The 23,064-nt window shown below is 36.7% G+C and overlaps 1 protein-coding gene across 6 annotated transcripts in view; it reads right to left on the bottom strand.

Moving 5' to 3' along the window:
- Positions 1-9,449: 9,449 nt before the first annotated feature.
- WASF1 (WASP family member 1) overlaps positions 9,450-23,064 on the bottom strand; it is a 71,260-nt gene continuing 57,645 nt past the window's right edge. For 5 of the 6 annotated variants that reach the window (XM_051854423.3, XM_051854424.3, XM_051854426.3 and 2 more), the window contains exons 3-9: positions 21,645-21,779; positions 17,422-17,575; positions 16,335-16,452; positions 14,654-14,826; positions 13,016-13,195; positions 11,300-11,928; positions 9,450-10,307 (exon numbers count right to left, since the gene is read on the bottom strand). In XM_051854423.3, coding sequence (XP_051710383.1) covers positions 10,150-10,307; positions 11,300-11,928; positions 13,016-13,195; positions 14,654-14,826; positions 16,335-16,452; positions 17,422-17,575; positions 21,645-21,779 — 1,547 coding nt within the window. In that variant the 3' untranslated portion in view covers positions 9,450-10,149. The remainder of the gene's footprint in view (positions 10,308-11,299; positions 11,929-13,015; positions 13,196-14,653; positions 14,827-16,334; positions 16,453-17,421; positions 17,576-21,644; positions 21,780-23,064) is intronic. The other variant, XM_051854427.3, reaches the window with a different exon arrangement.

The raw sequence follows: 23,064 nt of genomic DNA, 5'->3' as shown, positions 1-23,064 counted from the left end.
AGTTTCATAGCTTACAACGAGGTCTTTATTTTTTTGCTGTGTAAGAACAGATACAGCTGAGCAGCTAACTGAAGCTCTGTTCATAGAGGCATAGAGTTCTAAAGACAAACTGCTCAGTTGAAGCAGTTGTGCTATGCTAAGGCTAGGAAACCTTGCATGAGGGCACATGAACAGTAGCTAGCATGGCAGAAATGAAGGATTCGTAATGAGTTCCTACTTACCAAAGCCAGTCTAGCTACTGCTGCCTCTCAATATCCAAACTGTTAGCAACCCATCAGATTCTAAAATTTATAGAGAAAAGCAAAGGGCCAAGAATACTAAACATTGTCTTGATGAAAAAAACAAACAAACATGTGAACAGGCTTGCTTTCTGGATATCAACACTTCTTATACAGTTGTAACAATTAAAAAACCGTAACACTGGTGTAAGGACAGACCAGTGGAACGTAATAAAGTCTCATGTATTTGTGACGATCTATACTGTCATCATGATACAGTCATGTATCAAATACCAGAAGATTCAAAAAAATTCATGGAAAGTGAAATTAAAAGATGTTTATCTTGGTACAAAAAGGTTTTGAATCCTTCCATATGAGAGCTCTTCAAAAAGTTCATGTGAAATGAATATTTTTGGAGGCCAGCAATTTGGCATGGTGGGTAAGGGCATTGCCTGCGATTCCACCATCCATTATGGGTGACAATTTGTGTCCTGGCTGCAATACTTCCCACCCAGCTCCCTGCTAATGGCCTGGGAAAAGTAGTGGAAGATGGTCCAAGTGTTTGGGCCCCTAACACCCACGTGGAAGACACAGATGAAGCTCCTGGCTCCTGACTTTGGCCTGGCCCAGTGCTAGCAGTGGCAGCCTTCTGGGGAGTGAACTAGAGGATGGGAGATTCTCCCTCTCTCTCACTCATTCTCTCTCTCTCTCTTCCTCTCCCCCTATCTGTAACTCTGACTTTCTGACTTTCAACTAAATAAATAAATCTCTTCAAAACATGCAAATTATTAAAAATGATGGATTTAAATTTTTGCAATAAATCAAATTAAAAATTTTATTTTGTTTTTAAAATGAGTTCTATAAAGTACTCTCTTAACACATGCATATTTACTCATGTGGGTTTTTTTTGTGCTTTTGATGAGTTGGCCCTAGAGAGCAATGGGAAAGGATAATCATTCAACAAATGGTGCTTGCTTGACTGGACATTCACATGGAAACAAAAAACTTAATTCCTACCTCACACCATACATGAAAATCAATTCCAGATGGATTATAGATCTAAATAAAAAGGCAAAAGAACAAAATGTCTGAAAGACAACATAAAAGAATAATTTATAACTCTGGCATATGGAAACATTTCTAAAACATAGACCCTGAGGCTACCCACTGGGGCCATCAGTCAACAGTGCTTCCCTCAGCAGGAGATACAAATGAGTTTTATGGCTACTACAGATAGTTAGAGCACATTTGTGACAGCACAAACCATAAAAACAGAATACATTATAATCAGTAACTTCATTAAAGTGAGATGATAAAGCCATAAGAAGGCAGAGAAGGTAGCTAATATACTGAACCAATGCTCAAGTCTTACTAGCAATGAGGGAAAAAAATCTAAACTACAATGAAATATTGCCACACATATACTTGAATGCCTAACCTTAACCAGAATAACACAGAGAGTGGCAAAGAGGTGGAGCAATAGAAATCTGCAGACTGCTAGTTGGGGTATGAACTGGTACAACTTCTTTGGCAAGCAGTCTGGCATTATCTACTAAAACTAAAGATATGATTCTATGATTTAGTAATTCTACTTCTGGGTACATACTTCACATAAATGCCTGCACATGAATAAGACACACATGGAAAAACTGCAGCATTATTTATAAAAGCCTCAAATTAGAAACTAAAATATCCATCAACAGTAGATAGCTAAATTGTAGCATATTTATAGCACAGCCTACTATAAAACAATAAAAATGAACAAAGCAGTTACATGTAACAGACTGAATATCACAAACACAATTTTAAGAGAAGTCAGATACAAAAAAAGCACATATTTAAAAGATCATTTATATAGTTGAAAATATAAGCAAAATTAAACTATAGTATTCAGAAACACATACTTAGGTGGTAAAAGTCTAGACAGAAGCAAAGAAGTGATTACCATAAATCCAGGATAGTGGCAACCTTTGGGGTTAGAGTTAGGGAAAGAGTGGCGATTAGGAGGTACATAAGAGAGGCTCTGGAGAGGTGACCGCAATATTCTCTTTCTTGCCTTGGTTGGTGGTTACTCTGTGATAATTGCTGAGCTGCAAATTTTATGCCCTTTTCTGCACACACTGTTTCATAATAGAAAAAGACTAAACAAACAACAGGAATGGGTCAGTCTCAGATAACAAGATGAAAAGCCTAGTGTTTAATTAGTAGGTCCTCTTCTTTGAGTTATTATCAAGAGCAGGCAGTTTACAATAAATCTTCCACATTCTTTTGCTGACATCCTATGCTACACTTTTTGAGACGGCTTGTGAAGGATAAAAAAGTTCATTGGCAAACAGTTGCAGAAAATTAACCCAAGACTCAAACCTAAGAATTTAGCCTCATTTTACATACTCTAAAGATAAAATTAACAGAATCAAGCGTAAGTATTCATGCTTACTTTTATTAAGAAAAAGGATTCCTGCTGACAGAGTAAACAAGTTAACTCATCCATGAATGAGACAGACAAAAAAGTAAAATCCCAAAGAGCCTCCCTTAGCTGTTTCTTTGTTTTGAATTATACAACCTTCATGGCAGAATTCTCTTTGACAGAATCCTTACAAGTAAGATTTCTAGATCTGAAAGAGAACAGAATAAAGGGTTGCTGAACATGTTAAATGGGAACAAGGCAGAAATTCTGCAGGTGTTACAGGCAAAAAGGAAGACTGCATAACAACCCTAAGTAGAAAAATACTCTAGATGCTATCAAGCGTGGGAGGGTAGGACGAAGTCTTAAAAAGACAGGAGGCTTTATCTGCATTATCTGACAACCCAGGAGAGTTTGTGAATGTACTGAATCAGAAAAGGAGATCAAACCAGCATTGCAGCAAATTGCATGAGAAAAATGTCAAGGGGGGAGTTTAATCAGGGGATTTGGGATATTAAGGAGATTGGTCAATTTTCTCTGGAGATAGTCTTTCCATCCTGCTCAAAACCTAAACTCTGGACAAATTTAATTGTTTCTTTCTGGCAATTATTTGCAGACTGCTGGAAAATAAGCACAAATTGCATATCAGAGCCATTACAAATTCCAAGTCACCCACTTCAACAATGCCTTTGATTTGTGTTGTCTGAATCCCCCACCCCCCGTTTTCACAATGACTATTTCAAACCATTTCTTCTTTTCTTGAAACTATTGATGGTCACCTTTTCCTCAATCACCCTGAGCAGTGCTATTACCTACTTTAAAGATACAGACAGAAATAGAAAGGAGGAACCAACGTCATGGCACAGTGGGTTAGGCTGCCGCCTGGGATGCTGGCAACCCATAGGAGTGCCAGTTGGAGTTCTGGCTGCTCCACTGCTGATCGAGCATCCTCGCTGATGTGCCTGGGAAAGCAGTGGAATCTGGCTCAATTGACTGGGTCCCTGCCACCCATGTTGGAGACGCACATAGAGTTAGTTCCAGGCCCCCGGCTTCAGCATGGCCTAGGCCCAGTCATCGTGGCTATTTGGAACGAACCAGCAATGGAAATGTGCGCTCTCTCTCTCTCTGTAACTCTGCCTTTCAAATAACATAAATTATCTTAAAAAACAAAATAGAGAAATAAAGGATAACATTATCACAAAATTGTGGCACCAGACCTCCAGAGTTAAGTGTCTCTTCATTCTTTTCTCCTTCTCTACAAGAAGATTCTTCTACAAAGAGGTTTCCGTCTACAAATACAAGAGTAATCCCTCCCCCAACCCATGTCAGTGACCCTCTCCTTGCTTTATGTTCCAAACTGCTTCATCCCTCCTCCCAAATGTGCTCCTCCTCTAATTCTCTTTGTATCAGTAATCCAGGACCTAGGAAGTCATCCTTGATTCCCTCCTCTCCAATTATCAAATCTAGTATGCTCTCTTCAATCCACCTTGTTATCTATCTCTGCTGCCGGCTCTCTAACTATCCCTACCATCTGTCACATATTCTGATAGTCTTACTGGTCTCTTAACATTCAAGTTGACTTCTAACTCATTTTTTAAAGAGATTTTTTACTTATTTATTTGAAAGGCAGAGGTTCAGAGAGGGAGGGAAGGAGAGGGGGAGAGAGAGATCTTCCATTCCCTGGGTTACTCCTCAAATGGCTGCAACAGCCAGGGCTGGGCCAGACTGAAGCCAAGAGCTTCTTCCAGGTCTCCCACGTGGGTGCAGAGGCCTAAGCACTTGGGCCGTCTTCAGCTGCTTTTCCAGGTGCATTAGCAGGGAGCAGAATTGGCAGTGAAGCAGCCAGGACACAAACTGGGACTCATATGGGATGCTGGTGTCTCAAATGGCAGCTTAACCCACTACACCACAACACAGGCCCTGAATTCTAACTCATTTACCCCTTCGCAGCCACCAGTCATCTTTCCAAAATGCTCTTCTAATATATAGCTTATCTAATTTTACAGCCCAGCGAATAAAAGGCAAATTCCTAATATGACTTGAAAGATCCTCTCATGATTTGCCGCAGCTGACCTTTGTAATTAATTTTTTTTTTTTAATTTGACAGGCAGAGTTAGACAGCGAGAGAGAGAGAGACAGAGAGAAAGGTCTTCCTTCTGTTGGTTCACCCCCCACATGGCCGCTATGGCCGGTGCGCTGTGCCGATCCAAAGCCAGGAGCCAACTGCCTCTTCCTGGTCTCCCATGAGGGTGCAGGGCCCAAGCACTTGGGCTATCCTACACTGCCTTCCCGGGCCACAGCAGAGAGCTGGATTGGGAGAGGAGCAACCAGGACAGAATCCGGTGCCCCGACTGGGACTAGAACCTGGGGTGCCGGCGCCACAGGCGGAGGATTAGCCAAGTGAGCCGCGGCGCCAGCCTGTAATTAATTTCTAAGAACTCTATTCTTTGCATGCTTTGCACTAAGCGTTTTCGGACATTCACACACATTTCCTTTCCCCAGGAGACTCTATCTGACTTCAACATGTGTCTCTAGTTCCACCCTTTCTGACTTCCTAGACTAGGTTTGGTTTCTGTGCTATAAGCCTCTTCAACATAATTCACTGTTTTTTGTTAATTTATCTGTATGCTCAGAAAGTAGGGCTCTGTCTATTCACTGTTGTGGCCTCAATATCCAGCAGTCTCAAAACTCAGCAGGTATAAAAAAATGTTGACTAAATGAAAAGAACTATAATAATAACTAGTAAAAAGAAAGAAAAATAAACCAGGAATCTGCAATGGTCAACATAAATAGTCTTCATAGATTTTTCATTAAAGTTACAAGTGTAACATTTCATGGTTTTCCTAGGTAAGAATGAAATAGACACTTTAAGTAAAATAGGAAGCGGAGCCGGCACTGTGGTGTAGTGGGTAAAGCCGCTGCCTGCAGTGCCCGCATCCCATATGGGCGCCGGTTCTAATCCTGGCTGCTCCACTTCCAACTCTCTGCTACGACCTGGGAAAGCAGTAGAAGACTGCCCAAGTCCTTGGGCCCCTGCATCCGCATGGGAGACCCAGAAGAGGCTCCTGGCTCCTGGCTTCAGATTGGCGTTGCGGCCAACTGGGGAGTGAACCAGCAGATAGAAGACCCCCGCCCCCCCGCCACCTCTCCTTCTCTCTGTGTGTAACTCCACGTTTCAAATAAAGAAATAAATTTTATAAAAAATTAAGTAATATGAGAAGCTATTACAAGGGAAGACATATTGTGATTTAATGGTTTTGGTTTTTTTTTATATTGTTTTCAGGTCAAACAACAGATAGGGAATTTTATTACTACTGGAGACATCCATGTCCTATATCAAAATAGTAGTACTGAAAAAGCTAGCCTAAAGGCAAGATGAATAAATAATAAATTTATCAAACTCTGAGTATAACACACAATTTATACAGATATTATACAATATTAAAATCATTAAACAAATTTACAGAAAAGAGACACTATAAATATCCTGCAAAAGATGACTTTCAATGCATGCTCTGCTGTTTTTTTTTTTTCTAAAGAGGAAAAAAAATGAGAGCAGCTGGCCTTACAATAATGAGAAAAAGGTATTGATAACTAGCCTTTTAAAAAAAAAGTGTCTGAAATGTTCATTCAAAGCTAGTATTCATTCTTCATTCTGAGCCTGGTTGTTAGGCTTGAAAAGCAATAGAGATTACTGATGCATTCTGGAGCCAAGTCATGAAGAACATAAATAAATTTGTTCTTAGAACAGCAATGAATAAAGGGAGGAAAAAAACGTATTCTTTGTAATACAAGGACCCATGCATTCCACTTAACTTCAGCAGGATGATTTTCATGAATTATAGGTATATTACTCAACTTAGAAATAACATAATTTGATATTCATTTCACTAATTCAACATAACAAAGCTACCTTTAAATCCTGATAGTGGGTGATTAATATCTTGTATTGGTTTATTTGCATTTGCTTTTTGGTAAGTGGATATTACAGAGATAAAAAATTCTAAAAGGAATTTCTTGAGCTATGTAGGAACTTTATTTTACGCTTGCTTCAGTTCAGGGAGGTGGTTTTACAAAAAGTCAGGGTCAAGTTAAATGTAATAGAATGAAAATGAAAAAATAAACAGCAGTGATATGTTTACTGAGGGCAAAGTTAAAGCAGCATTCTGAAATTAATTTATGATAATTCTCATGAAATTAAAGCATTTGAACAATTTTTCTATCTGTAATAAAAAATGACTTTAGAAATATTAATGACTTTTGTCTTTTTGCCAGAATAATCATTCCTACACTCATACTTCCTATTTATTAAAATATATTCACATGTAGTTTTGATAAAATTAGGACTAGATTTGTATCAACCATGTCACTACGATTAATGGGATGAGACATTTTAAACAGGAGCAGTGCCAAAGAAGAAATAATTCCAAGAGCCCTGGTGCCCTGGTGGACAGAATAAAACAGAGAATAGTTCTGAGCTCGTTTATAAAAAAAACAACAACAAAAAAAAGAATACTGCAAGTTGCCTATTTAAGGTAACACCCCTGCTGTTTTGTGAGTAATCTGTTTGGGAAACTGTAGTAACTGTGATGTAAAACAGTACTGGTATCATTTGAGGAAAGCTTATAATAGAAGATTTAAGAGAAATTGAAAAGGAATTCAAATACCAGTTGTGCTAATCAGAAAAGACTTCATGCAAAGAGATGTGGAATGTTATTAAAGAAAGGGTAAGGCTTTCTAAAAGCATCGTGTAACTTTCACAACATAATACAAAGAATATTCTTATTCATCTTTTAATAAATATTTATAACATGAAAATGCTTTGGAAACAATCTCATTTGCCCAAATTGGATTTCACGTTATAAAAAGCACTGGTGATAGCTTAAAATACCTCACAAATCTGAACCTTACAAATAGCCCTTAGGAAAAAACAAAACTCCCTTTCCTCTACAATAACTGCATTTCACCACAAACATACTGCAGGTGGATATTTCCCTCCTCTTCTATTGCCTTCCTTTAATGGGAAGAAGGAGAAGGAAAAGTGTGTCACAAAGGCCAAAGGGATTAAAAGCTTCAAGGAAGTAGAATAAACACAGAACAGGATTAAATAAAGAACTAAAAGCATTCACTGCTTTTGGTAACATGTACGTAAACAAGTGATCTCAATCTAAACAGTGAATCCAATTATTTCCCCAAGGTTTACAATTCATTTCTTTCTGACTATGATTCTGTATGCTGTTGAATAGTAAAATAATGGAATAAGAAAAAGACAGTCATTACCCAGTAACTTACTTTCTTCTTAGGGTATTTAAATTGACCACTGAATGATTTTTTCCAAATCTCTCTCAACAAATTTAAGCTGAGTATTCAGACTAAAAAGTTACTCTGATTTTAAAATGGATACTACATATCTGGCCTCTTCAGGCTGCTGGTACTTTATCTTCTAGGAATATTCTGAAAAACAAACAAAATATCTACTATAAACTTTTAGGATACATACTGTTGGGCTTTACTGAATAATATATCTACTTTTAGTACTGACAAATCTTTACCAATTTCCTTTTGTATTATCCTTAACTGCTCCATCTCTAGTACCTTTATGCTTTGGTTATATGGTCACATCAGGCTTTGATGATGGACAGCAGTAACATTTGTTGCCTTTTGACCATTAACACATTCAGGAAAACAGACTTTAAATTGTGCCATATTTTCTTGAGTCAAATTTTCTACTGCTTTTTGTAAGGTTGGAAAGGAACCTCAAACTGCTATCTAATAATTTCTTCTTTGAAGCTTGCTACCCGAAAGAGTATATCAAATCTTTTATTGATTAAAGCCATTAGTGAAAATGTTTTATGTTCCAAGTAAATTACCACAATTGAACCTGGCTAATTATTTCTATTCTATAAAAGTAACAGGTCATTAGTTATTTGCCTAAATAATCCCCAAATTATCAAATTATCAAGTGAACTTGTACATCAATTATGTATTGCCACAATATGCTGCATGAAATAATCCACCCTAAAACACCCTGATAAGACAAAAAGCATTTATTTTTACTCGTGAGTATGAGTCAGTGGGCTGAGGTTGGCCAGCAGGTGAGCTTGGGTGTGGCTGGTCTAGGATAGAGTCAGCTAGGATAGCTCTCCGTCAGGAGGTTTCTGATCTTTAGCAGGCTATTCTACTTATTCCCATGGCAGAGGCAGGATTCTGACAGAGCGAGAGTCAAAGCTTGCAAGGCTTCTTGAGACTGAGGCTAAGGACTGGCATAATGCCACCTGCCAGTTAACTGGCCAAAGTGGGATCTCTCAAGGATACCCATATTCAAGGGGGTGAGAAAAGAATCCACCCCTTGAGAAGAACGAGAAGTTGCATTGTATAAGGGGTAAATACAGGCAAGGCTGAAGGTTGCAGTCACTATTAAGATCAACTCATCCACACTTCATTTACTCCTTGAAGTCATCTGATACTAATGGTGTTTCCTCTCCACACCTGAATCTGTGTAAACATTAAGAACTCATTTTACCACTGAAAAACATAATTTCAAGAATGTTGTTAAACTGAAGTCACAGTGTGCTAAAAACTATTTTTGCAAGTTGACTTCATAATTTTTAAGACAATGAGGAGTTGAGAAATACAGATTTTGTGACCTTAGGAAAAAAATGACATAAAAGCTATTTTACATAGTAGACAATATGAGTTTGTACAATTAAGAGGAAATTATTTGACTGAAGTTTCTGTGTAAATTTTTATTTTTCAGCTATGTATTTGGAGCCTACTTATGGTTGATAACCATCAAAAATAGTCTTATTCAAAGAGTAACATCCAGGAACCTTTAAAATGAACCATTTATTAAATCAGACTGTTATTCTTAACAGTTATGTAAGTTACACGTATGTTTAAGTCATAGTATTTCACATGAAAAAAATTTAAACTCCTATATGCAAGCAAAATCATACCACACAATATATAAGTGGGAAGGGGGTACTGCTAAACATTCAAATAAGGCAAGTATTTAAAAACAATAAAACAATAAAAAAATTCAAGCATTCCTTTAAGAATTCAACACTACAAGCTAAACATACTTTCTGAGTATATTCCTATAATCAAGGCAGTGTTTCTTCTTTTAAAACATCAGGAAATGGAATAAGGCTCATTAATAGATACAGCTGCCCTCAAGATTCCAATCTCAGCTGCTTTCTTTAAATTAAAATTCACAAAGTGCACAATTAAGATATATCAAAAAACTGAATCTGCTACTCTAACAACAACTGTACATGCTTAATACTTAGTGGTTTATTTGACCAAATTATGTCTTTTCAGGGAAACAAAAATAAGATAAGCCACTGTAAAACATTTAGTCTGAAATGGATGCTAATACTTCTTTTAGAAATAAAAAATTATGGGGAAAAGCATTATTTATTATAAGGAAAAGAAAGCAAAACACTAGAATGACCAAACATTTTCAAAGAACAAGCACCACAAAGGACATCTGCATTCAGTTTTGTAATATTTATCAATGTATTTTTCTTACTCCAGCCAATCTACTTCATCAAATTCTGAGTCATCTTCTGAATCGCTATACTCCACAGCAATACGGCGAGACAGGATGGTGGCAACATCATTTTCGATGCGTTCATGTTTAGCTTCCTGTTCACGCTGCTCTTCCACTTTGCGTAGCTGAATACCTGATATGATAAATCCAAACCAGTCATTGTAAATCGCAATACTAAATACTAGATATTATTAATCTTTCTGGAAATGAAATCAACAGAAGAATAAAATGCTAGATTAAGAGAAAGTTTGAAAGAATCATGTTGAGAGAAACATGAAATCTTTCATTACATTATTCATCTGTGATATTAGTTGGTGGAACTTACCAGATATTCCAGTGGGTGTTTATAGTTTTTTTTATCCATTCTGGCCTACTGTATCTCCCTGCTTATCACTCCCTAAAATGTTAACCAAGTGATACATCTCTACTATCATTTCCACTATCAAATAAATATTGTTGAAAATATTTAGGTACTTCAATAATCTGTTGTAGTAAAAAACTTTGATATCTATGCATAGTTTTTTCATAATACGCATTTTTCATAAACTTTCTGAAGGCCCCTTCTCATTTTCTGTGGTTTTACTATCCCTGGTACTTGAGGGGAAGGCACTATTATTCATATGATACTCTTAGTGCCTGGCATATATCTAGTTGCTTAGAAGTCTTGCCTGAATAAATGAATGAATATGAGAAGTCTTCCTTTTGTAATTAAGGGAAGAATCTTAATCCTTTACAGCATTCTGGTAGAGGAAGTGTCATTAATATCCCAAATGAAACAGCTTTCACATTGAAGAAAATACCATTTCAAGGAGTTAATATACAGATTAAATAAAACATGAAGGGTTTTTAGTTAAATTTTCTATGATATTTGAGTTTTGATACTTTAAATTTTCTCATAAACTGAATAAGCAATTTAAAAATCCCTACTAAGTATAGAAATAAAATGATTTAATGTGAGTTTTTAAAAAATGATTTAAAACAAAAATTATTTATAGCTTAGGTTTATAAAAGAACAAAAACATATCACCACAAATTTTATGCATGAGGAATACATTATTGTCTTAAATACTTAGAAAGTTTCCAGTGCTACTATAGTAATGCTTTTCATGGCCCTGAGAAAATTACCTTTTCGTATTGCTTCCAGTAGTACACTCCTGGCGTCACTGATTACAGGTAGGGTTGATGGATGGCGCTTTGGCTCAGAAGCAGGTATAACTTGTGATGGAGGAGATGGAGGCATTAATGGAACATGGGGACCTGGGGCAGCAGATGGAGTTGGATGTAGCCCAGCGGGAGGATGAGCAAGAGCTGCAACTGTGACAGGTGAAGATGGTCGAATGCCAGGTGGAGGCAGAGGAGGTGGTGGTGGGGGTGGAGGCAGCCCCTGGACTTCACCTTGTGGGAGTGGATGCACTGGTACAGTCTCACATACGGGGGCAGCTCTAGCTACTGGAGGAGAGGGCTGTACTAGAGGAGGTGCGATTGGAGGAGGAGCTGGGTGAAGAACTCCGGGGGCAATCTGAAGAGGAGCTGGAGGTGGTGGTACTGCTGGAGCCTGTAAAGCAGTGGTTGGAGGTGGAGGCGGGGGAGGTACTGGAGGGGGTGGAGTTGAAGTCATTGAAGCTCTTAATGAAGAAGTTGACAAGGCAGATGGAAGAGGTGGTGGAGGAGGTGGGGGAGTGGGGCTCACAAACACAGGTGTTCTGCCTGTAGCTGGTGACTGAGGGCGATTTTCTATCAAACTTGTAGCCGAACTGAAATGATAGAGAGATCTTAGTAAGTTACTAAAACACAAAGGCTAAAGAGAAAACGTAATCACAAAAATATAAGTACCAGTAACTATACTGCAATAGATACTAACATGTTCCTGTAGAAATGTCAAATTCTTCAACAGTATTTAAAAAGAAATGAGTTGCATCAACTAGAAAATTAATGAGTTGGGCTTTGGTTTGTAATACTCTAAATGAGCTCATCCTCTCAGGCAACTTTCATATCCACACAGGCATCTTATGCTTACTTTGATAAAATGCTCAACTCTACGTTCTGATAAAAGTCTCTGAAATGACTCCACGTTTATCACACTGCATGATCTGTAGCAGTATTTGTGGCCAATACAATGCTGTATTTATAATAAAGCTATTAGCATTCATCATGTCATTACAGTTAAATCAATGATAGCTAATTAAAAACCACAAAAGGAAATTTATAGCCCTCTTTCTTCCTGAGGATGAAATATCAAACAAGTCGGTGACAGAGGGTTGTTTTAACTAAAAATTATAAGGCTGATCTCTATTTCCCTATTAAAATTTTTTAAATTTGGATAACTGACCAGATTAAAATTCAAAACAGCTTTCCTGAAAGATTATTATGGGCAACTGCCTATCTCTCTGAAGTTCTTAAAATGTTTTCCTTAACATTCATAACCACATCTTAGGTTTCCATTTCTTAGACATTTACCACATTCCCAACACTAATTTAAAACTTTAATACACTGCACATGATATGTTTAATAATAAAGCTACAATAAAAACATACTTTTATATAAAAGTAAATTCTTACTAGCTAAATTTTCTAAGAAGAATGTGTCAGCTCTAATTACAGGATGGCAAATTAAACCCAATAGGTCAAAGTGACCTACTCCCTGTTTCTGAAAATACAGTTTTATTGAAACACAGATACACTCATTTTTTAGTCTATACGTATGGACTGTATATACGATATCAGAATTGAGTACCTGTGAAGAAACTGTATGCCCAAAAGGCCTAAAATATTTCTTTTGTGGTCCTTTAAGGAGAAGGTAACCAGCTCCTACAATAAGTCATCATGCTTGTCCCAACATACCTGATGCAGGTGGGTATGGGTTTGGCATCTCCTGCTCCATGCATTGGCGGAGGCGGAGGTGGTTCATGTGGTCTAACTAAGACCCTTTCCTCAGCTCTAGTCAGAAGCTCACTCATCTGACTAAATGGCAGGGCAGAAAGTGAGTAAGATCCATCCATATGATCCACATATGTTTGAGGTCTAAAAGAAATACACAGTATCAGTGTACTTTTCTTAAACTATTGGAGAAAAAATTTTACATGAGTTATTTAAACATTTGAATGCCAATATCTTAAGTATTTTCAATAAATTTCTTTTTATTAGATTGATCCAAATTTTAAAATAAAGAATTTGCTCATAAAGCAACAGTATTTACCCACTAATTTTATTATGATGACTATCAGTTATTTTATTATCTTATAATAGCACACTAATTCAACTCATAAGGATGAAAAAGTATTAGCTACATAATTATAAACAAGAAGATAACTTTTAGCAAGTCATGTTCAAAGAAAATGCCTCAATTTCATGTTTTTCTCCAGAAGATGCCAGAAACGGCAAGGCAAAATATGAAACCAGTGGTTTTTCTACCACCAGGATATTTTGCTGTTCTTTTAAACTTAAATGACTTCCATAAGTCTTGTACCAGACATAAAGGTCTCACTAACACTGGTACCACAGAGATGCCCAGCCACACCGTTTTTGTCTTTCTGGTGTTTTCAAAAATGCTAGGTTACTTAGAAAATGGCTGAGTAATAAAACAAAAGTAACAAATCAGATTTAAGAAAATTTTAAATACCTCGAGCATGTGAAAGTTTATAAATATTCACTGAGTAGCATATTCTGGGGACATCTGGATTTACAAATGTGCAAAGAGCAAGTCAAAAATGACTACATTTATACTAGTGGGTCAGATAAACATCTTAATTGCTTAATAGAAACGTTTGTCTACTGATTATTGTATGTTTAAATTATGAATTATCTCAGTCTCTTTCAGTAATATAAATATTATCTCTCAGATATATATTTCTCCTAAAATAGGCCAAGATATTTAAGTCCTTTTTCATTGAAAAATAATACAACAATACACAAATAAATTTCTGTACAATCAGATACCAGTATACCATGTTTGCTATTATAGCACATTACTGAGATAGGGTCTCTGGCCACCGGGCAAGGAAAAGGACCTATTCTATACTTTGGCAACAATGATGAGTAATTTTGTTTAAAAGCCCTGATATATCTGAGGTAGAAGTTGTGGCATAGAAAGGAAGTTAGGGGACAGAAAAAGGAACAAAACAGAATAAATTTTCAACTTCTATTCCTTATAAATCAATTCAAAAAATTTTCCAGGCATAATTTCTCCCTTATGAAATTTTATCCTACTCTGCGTGAAATATTGAGGAGACTTCATATGAAAGCTAAAGCAATCCCAAAAATCATCTCCTCCAACCACTTCTTTCTACAGTTGAAAAAACAAAGGTCCAGGTATGAAAATGACCTGTCCAAGGACTGTCTAAGGTCAGATTTAATAGGGTCAGAGTGGTTGGGGCTTTGAAATCACCTCTATAAAGGACCCATCACTTAGAAGTATAGACACTACAAATAAAGTCAATGTTTTATCATTAATTTTTAAAAAACAAACAAAAGAAAAGAAACCTTGTTTCAAAATGAGAGGCGGGGCCATTAGCAACTTCAATATGCTTATGTAAGAGATTAGCATCATCTTCAGCCAGCTCTGGACCCTGGGCCAGCTTCTGCCATTCTCTCCGCCTGTCATGAGGTGCTCTTGGCACTTTTTCTGGTTCATGAGGACGATCTAGATTTTTCTGCTATAACAGATGTATTGAAACAAAGCCAAATGCTGAAGTTCTAATTTTTAAAAAAGCAGTTACAACAATCAAAATATAATTCTAACATCAATACTGAAAAAGACAATGTCATCACAATATAATAACAATAATACACAGTTTACTTGCATATTCAAAGTCTTAGTTAGTCTGTTGTAATACCAGTTTCTCCCAATTTGTTAACCCCTAATTCAAACTGATGCACCAGATACAAAATAATATGCCAAGGTAATAAAATTTGAGATAAAAAAATTTTTCCAGTCCTTGCTCCCACATCTATTACTTTGAAATCTATTTCATGAATGGCATTATTTCTAACCCTGAAGATCATCAACTCCAATCACCAGTTCCTATGATGACAAAACCAGGGTCCATGTATGAGAATGACCTGCCCAAAGACAGATTTCAGTAGGCTCACAGTGGTCATGGCTTTTAAATCAACTCTATATTTAGAACAAGGTCAGTCAAACCATGAGAATTTACTATCTGGGAAGTGATCAATTAGCCAGCCAACACATTAGGAAAAGAAATCTAATTATCCAGTTAACCCATGGTAACTGAGTCAGTCACCAGAAAAGAGTCTTTAAACACCAGAACAAAAAGTGATTCGAGCTGGGGTAGAAAGCAGAGAGAGGTCTAGAGAAGATACAACAAATTCGAATACCCCAGAAGGGTCAAGCAGATATCATACATGAATGAAGCCAGTCAGGTGTAAGATAGAGCAGGCAGTGAACTAGATAGACATGTCCACCAAAGGCATTCCAGTCGAAAGATTTTAAAATCCCTCTGTCTGACAAACAAAACACTGCCGGCTTGCCAGTCACCAGTTTGCAAATGCTGGCTTCAATACAGGGGACAGCATCTAGCACAGAAGGTAACATAAAAGCATTACAGGAACTGGGGAAAGTACAGAGAACTCTGGGAGAAATATAGCTATGAGAAGAGAGACTCTGCCTTCTTCACGATTTTGCCTAAATCCAACCTCTCCCTCCTTTATTTTCAGTTATCGTTAACATGAAATAAAACATATCCAGCTGAATTTATTAGAAAACAGAAAATGAAAACACAGCAGACAACATGAATTCAGGATGAATAAAATCTCCTCTCAAAAATATACAGAAAACATTTAGAATATGCTCTGCAGCAAGAAAATATCAGCTTACTGTACTTGACCAGTATGTGTACAGTACCCCTGTTTCTTCTTACCAGATGCCCTTCTCTTCCTTGTTCACTTAATTCCTGTTGATTCTTCAAGGTTCACTGTAAATTTTGTTGGAAGTATCTACCAGTGCCATCTGCCAGCTACATTGTGCTAAACAAATCCTCCATATATACCTCTGTTATCATACTTACCCAATGGTATAATAATCTAAATGCTCATTTGTTCACCATTAGACTACGATCTTACAAAGACCAGTATTTGATTATATAGCCCCAATAAAACAAATACACCAAAAATGACTGCAATTTTTTTGAATCTCTTATAATACCTTTTGCTTTCTCTTTTCCTTTCTCTTATCCTCTGTATCTTGCAACATTTTTTCTTTCCATAAATCAAAGAAATATGAAGGATTGGTATAAAACTTCAAACCTTCTTTACCATCATCTCTGAAACACAAAATGTCAATTAAAACACACAAAAGTAAGACACAGAGCAACAACCAGAATAGAAATAATTTTACTAAAATTTTTCTCTCATGTTAATAAAACATAGAATGAATTAAAATACTGCCAAAATAAATTAGAATATCATAGCACTAGAAAATTTCTCAGAGATCAGAATGGAAATTAACCAGATGCTTTTCAGAGTTGGTACTAATAATTTAAAATACAGTTGGGCAAATTTCATATCTAACTTCTGCATACCAAATTTTCTGAAATGCCTTTGGACATTAGAATAATTACAAATAGTTCTGCCAAAGGTAAAAAGTCTGAAAAGATAGTAACATCACTTGTAGTAGAAAAATTTTATAATTTTTGCCAGCACAAAATCTTACTAAATCCAAATGATAGCACTGAATAGTCATTCTGACAGTAAAACTTAGTCAATGACCTGCACTTTCACATAACTATTTGAATACCAGGATATGTTTTGTACATCTTCAATTATACATTTAATAAATCATGTAAAAGGATTCCAAAGAAAGGCTGAATTAGTTTAAATGGTATTTTTAAAACACCTACTACATATTATGTAAAACATTAATGCAAATAGATCAAAAGCAGTCAGAACAAGCAAAAGCGTGGCATTTTAAACTCTTCATTTTTCCTTTGATTATAAATTAAATAAAAAGGGTAACAACTCTTTGATTCTTTACATTAACGTTAGTAAATTTGTTAGCGGCTTTTCTTAACAATACTTGTCAAAACAACTTCTCTGAATAGGTCTTATCTTTTGTATGCTAGAACCTTGGAAACTTATCTCATGAATAAAGCAAAGGTTTCTGAAAGTTAGTGGGGAGGGAGAACTCTCTGTGTTGGCCAGAGGCCTGATGAAATAAACAGTATTTGGGGATTTAGCATTTAAATCTGAAGTCTGAGATAAAAGCAGATGTTCTCATTTATTAACCTACTGACCTGTAAGGAGTGAGTATATTGAGAGGGGGAGGCTGCTCGCAAACATCGTACGTCTCCTGTAAGGGAATAGGCAAAGTCTTGCGGTCGAAGAGCTGCTGGTCTTGAATGGTAGAGCTTCGGAAAGCTTTTCTCATAGTTATATCTTGTAAAGACACTAAAACAAAAATGGAGAATTGATTTGATTTTACTAAAATGACAATATAAGGGCAAATTAATATACTGTATTTGCTTAAAAGTCACTGGCTGAAGAGGTTGTGTGACCTTAGTAATTTATAAATCAGAAGCCATATTTTATATTTTAAATGCTCTATTGTGACATTTACCTTTATCATTCTGTGTCTAATTTTTACAATCAGATGGGTTTTAATTCAACCTTTGATTTCTAAGGCACAGAAGGTCTTATGACACATAAACTGTATGTACATTTCCCAACAAGTGTATCTTTTTTCTTCTCTCTATCAGCCATCCTTGGTCCCACCAACTTAAGATTCTTTTTCTTTTCATCTGTAACTTTTTTCTCCATTTTGGTTTATTTCTTCTTGTGAGCTCACAACAATAACTCTGAAGAAATTACTTGGTTATCAGTGGCATTTTGGGCTAAACATTGTTGACTTCTATGTATATATACTAAAAATACTATACATGTACTGCCACAGTAAAACAAACTGTAAGGAAAACAATTTGAAGTACTGGGTGATCAGTTTTATTCTCCATCTTTAATCTATACTGTAATAATTTCTACTTAACTACAAGCTCTTAAAGACTGACTCTTGCACATCAGCACCACCAGTAGCTAGCACAGCCCTAGCATGTGTATGATGATTTGAGAATAACCTCATGGGGCTGGTGCTGTGGTGTGATGGGTCCACCACCTGCGATACCAGTATCCATATGGGCACAGTTCGAGACCTGGCTGCTCCATTTTTAAACCAGGTACCTACTAAGGTCCCTGAGATAGCAGCAGCAGATGGCCAAAGTGGGCTCCTGAACCCATGTGGGAGACTGGAAAAACTCCAGTTCCTGGCTTTGGCCTGGCACAGCCCTGGCCATTGTGACCATTTGGGGAGTGAACTAGCAGATGGAAGTTCTCTCTTAGTCTCTCCTTCTCTGTAACTCTGCCTTTCAAACAAATTAAAATAAATCTAAAAATAACTTGATTTCTTTTTAATGTGTAGCATGTTAAAGTAAGAAATGTACCAGGGGCCGGCGCTGTGGTGCAGCAGGTTAACGCTGTGGCCTGTAAGTCCCAGCATCCCATATGGGCACCAGTTTGAGACCCAACTGCTCCACTTCTGATCCAGCTCTCTGCTGTGGTCTGGGAAAGCAGTAGAAGATGGCCCAAGTCCTTGGGCCCCTGCACCCACGTGGGAGACCCGGAAGAGGCTCCTGGTTCCTGGCTTTGGATTGGGGCAGCTCCGGCCGTTGCGGCCAATTGGGGAGTGAACCGGCAGAAAGAAGACCTCTCTCTCTGCCTCTCCTCTCTCTGTGTAACTCTGACTTTCAAATAAATAAATAAATCTTAAAAAAAAAAGAAATGTACCAAAATACTGCAATCTTAAGAGTGATTTCCTGATATTAAAAAAGTACATAATTTCTTTTCTATTTAAGGTGGGCCTTAAATCCTTTATACTATAGCAATGCCAGTACCGAACAATCATAACAATTCTTAAATTATTCTTCTCAATAAAATAGTATTTCTATCATTCTCCAAGTAAAATTCACTCAATATGAGTATTGGATCCACAGCACATGTGGAGCATTGAGACAGGCTCTGCAACGGACACAACACAACTACACTTCCAGCAATTTCACTGCTAAAGGACTACATGACTGGTAGTCAAGTACACTTATAAACACCAGATTAAAATACAGAGAAGGGGCAAACTCATTTTCTCTACTGGCACTAAAAAGTGCTATGGAAGAAATCTAAAGACTAACTGTACTAGATGCTTTCACTAACTTTCACTTAATCTTCACAATTCAGTGAATCAGAATTATTATTCCATTTTTTAAATATAAAAAAACAAGGCTAAGAAACATACAACTGACCTACGGTAAAATGATTAATAAGCAGGAAAATCAGAACAGAAAACTCAGATCTGTCTGCCTTTGAGGTTAATCCCTTTGCCACAATATCACACAGTTCTCAGGCTCCTCTCAGAAATGGCCTGTGTTTTCTGTAATCAAAATGGATCAGTTCTTGCCAGTCCTCCATTCCACTGATTAATCCTAAGAATCTAAGCAAGGTGGAACCTAGAGTATAATCTCCCCAACTTTCTTGATCAAGGATATAAAGGATGTGTAAAGTAACAAGTATGATGTGCTTTTTTATCTTCAACTCCTCTCATTTACCATTTGTTTTACTGTTTAACAGACCACAATGACAAACCCCTTCCATTTGCCACATTAACATCTGATACTATTTAAATGGTATTATATAACACAGTATGTTAGCACAACATAAACAACTGAATTAACACAACTGTACAAGTCTTTGTTTAAAACTTTTACATATATTCTAAATTATATTGCTGTTACTACCTAACTGTAATTTTTAAAATATTGATACTATATCCTACTATAGTATTGGATTCATAATGTTATTTTGTATGAATTCCAACTAAATTAAAAAATCTAGATTAAACAACTAGAAATCCTTTAGCAACCTCCCTCCAAAAATATATACTTAAGTAGTTCAGTCTTTAGATTCTGAATTTTTTCCTATTCTCCACAAAATTTTAAGGAATGTACCAGGGTACAAAAAATTTATGGAAAAGTAGAATTAAAAGATGAGTTTATTTTAGTACAAAAAAAAAAAAACCCTTTCAAATCTGTACATCGTTTTTTAGAATATATTCTTTCAATGAACTTTTTGAAGATTTTGAGTATGTACAATTTTGAAACTATAGCAGTTGATTTGCTTTTTAATATATATACCTTAAGTTATTTACAGGTATCTATATTTTCACTTTTAAGTTTAATGGTAGTGCTAAGACATTTGTTAAAACTTAATGATATGAGACCAGAGCCTTGGCGTAGTGGATAAAGCTGCCGCCTGTGGTGCTAGCATCCCATAAGGGTGCTGGTCTGAGTCCCAGCTGCTCCACTTTCGATCAGCTCCCTGCTAATGCACCCACGGAAAGCAGTGGAAGATGGCTCAAGTGCTTGGGCCCCTGCACCCACATGGGAGACCAGGAAGAAGTTCCTGGCTCCTGGCTTCGGATTGGTCGGATTGGTCCAGCTCTGATTGTTGCAACCATTTGGAGTGTGAACCAGCAGATGGAAGATTTCGCTCTCTCTAACTTTGCCCAGCGCTGAAAGTTTCTACCATTATTTTAGCTTGCAAGGTGGCATTTTTACCTGATATCTCCGATTCAATAACTTACAAGAAAAGGTTTATTTATTTGAAAGGCAAAGCAACAGAGAGGGAAAGACTGAAAGAAAGTGATCTTTCACCCACTGGTTCACTCCAGAAATGGTCCAAGAACCAGGAGTGGGCCAGGCCAAAGCCAGGAGCCAGAAACTCCATCCAGGTCTCCCATGTGAGTGACAGGGGCCCAAGGACGTTGGACCATCTTTGGCTGCTTTCCCAGACACATTAGCAGGGAGCTGGATGAGGAACAGATCAGCCAGGACTTAAGCTGCACTATGATATGGGATGTCAGTGTTGTGAGAAGCAGCTTAACCTCTGCACCACAGCACCAGCCCTCATTTATTATCTGTTCCACATACTGCCTAGTTTTGAAATGTTCATTTAAAGTGGAAAGTAACATACAATTAAATAATTAGACCAGACAGAAATATGCACACACAAAAGTGTGTTAAATAGAGTTATATTCTTACAGAATTGAACCTAAGGCTTTCAGATAGTTTTTAAATATTTTTTGTTTCTGAGATAAAGGAATACAAATAAATTATAAAGGAGAAAAAAAAGATAATCAAGGAAAATCTGTGATTAAAATGTCCTCTTTACATCAAAATCAAAAGTTTAAGAGTTAATCAGTGGACAAAAAAAGAGATGAAAAAATAGAAAAGAAAAGCCACATGAGTTATGCTGATGGCATTTACAGATAATTCACTGATTTATTACAACACATACATCACAAGTCATGAGTGAAAAGATTTGTAACAAATTTATGTGTAATACCGTTCTTAAATTTATTGCTTACTTCATGCAACTTAAAACATAAATGTGGAAGAAAATATAATACAAATAAACTTACATTCTTCTTCTTTAGGATCAAGTTGTGTAACACTAACAGATAAACGGTCCACACGTTCTTGTAATGAGTTAACTCTGAAGGAAAAACTATGTGCTTCATTGAACAATTCTCCAAATATATCTTCAGCATACTTACCTAAGCAAAAATAAAACATACAACATAAAATCTGATGTGATCATGATCAGAGACAAATATGGAACAATTTAACAATTAAAAGCACTGTCCTGTTGAATTCGGCATTTATTTGTAACTATTTTAATCTTTAAACCCTAGCATGGACAAAGTCACCTAGCATGGACAGAAAGGGGGAAAAAAACCCACAAACCCTGGGGAACTGGGTTTTTCAATCTTGCTCTCACTTCCCGTCAGATTACTTGTATCTAAAATGGAAACACTTTGTCTTATCCATAACTATCCATCTGATCAAAGTCAGAGAAGATTGTAAAGTAAATAAAAGTATATACAAATACATACTTCTTAATGCAAAAATCAACATTTCTACATGCGCTCCATACTAGAATTATATTTCAGGACATAAGGTAAAATGCAAGATTTTTCATAGAGCTAGTAGATGACTTTAGAATGCCCAAGTACACATTCAGATAATTTTATCCTCTCTTGCTATAATTTCTAAAATAACAAAGTTATCATAAATCCAAAACCACTGTATTTCTCTAGTCATGTAAATGCCTCTTGCTGAAAAGAGTTATAAGTAACAGGAAGATGGTCCCTGTCACTGATGAATTTTGAACAGAGGGAGAAACAGACATTCAAACAAATATGATAAGCAATTTAATAAATAGGTACAAATTGTTACTCCATGAAACTGTGGTATCAATTTCTTCATTTGAAAAACAGAAGAAAAATATTTATCTCAACAAGAAGATAACAAGCAACGGAAACAAAGGCCAAGGGCCTGGTAGTATACATGATACATAGTGGGTAGGTGCCCGCCAGGCAGCTCCTCCTGGTAACATGTGGCAATAGCCGGGCACAGAGATGGAAGCACCTGACTGCAGTGTGAGATGGTGCTGGAGACACAATACTGCTCTGGCAGGGGAGAGAAGCATCCCAAATGGAGGAAAAGGCAACTATAAAGTTATTCATTTATTCAGCAAATATTAGGCAGAGATGGAATAAACAATTTCTCCCTTAAAGGGCTTATTAACGCAGGGAACCTGAACTCAGTCTATAAACCTGAAATTATTAGCAGATTTAAAGCATTTTCATTTTTCTGGAGATCAGGTTCACATGTGTTTACGATTTTTAGAAGAATCTATGACATCTCCCCTGATCCCAAGTTTAAATGGCAAAATACTTTAGTGGGTAGCGTTAAGATTGCATTACTTGCCGGCGCCGCGGCTCACTAGACTAATCCTCCGCCTAGCGGCGCCGGCACACCAGGATTCTGTCCCGGTTG

This window comes from Oryctolagus cuniculus, chromosome 5, assembly GCF_051225735.1.
Source record: "Oryctolagus cuniculus isolate XC-2025 breed Fujian yellow rabbit chromosome 5, ASM5122573v1, whole genome shotgun sequence".
NCBI classification, from domain to species: domain Eukaryota; kingdom Metazoa; phylum Chordata; class Mammalia; order Lagomorpha; family Leporidae; genus Oryctolagus; species Oryctolagus cuniculus.
The sequence above is the reverse complement of the archived record's forward strand: the minus strand, read 5'-3'. Positions and strand labels throughout refer to the sequence as shown.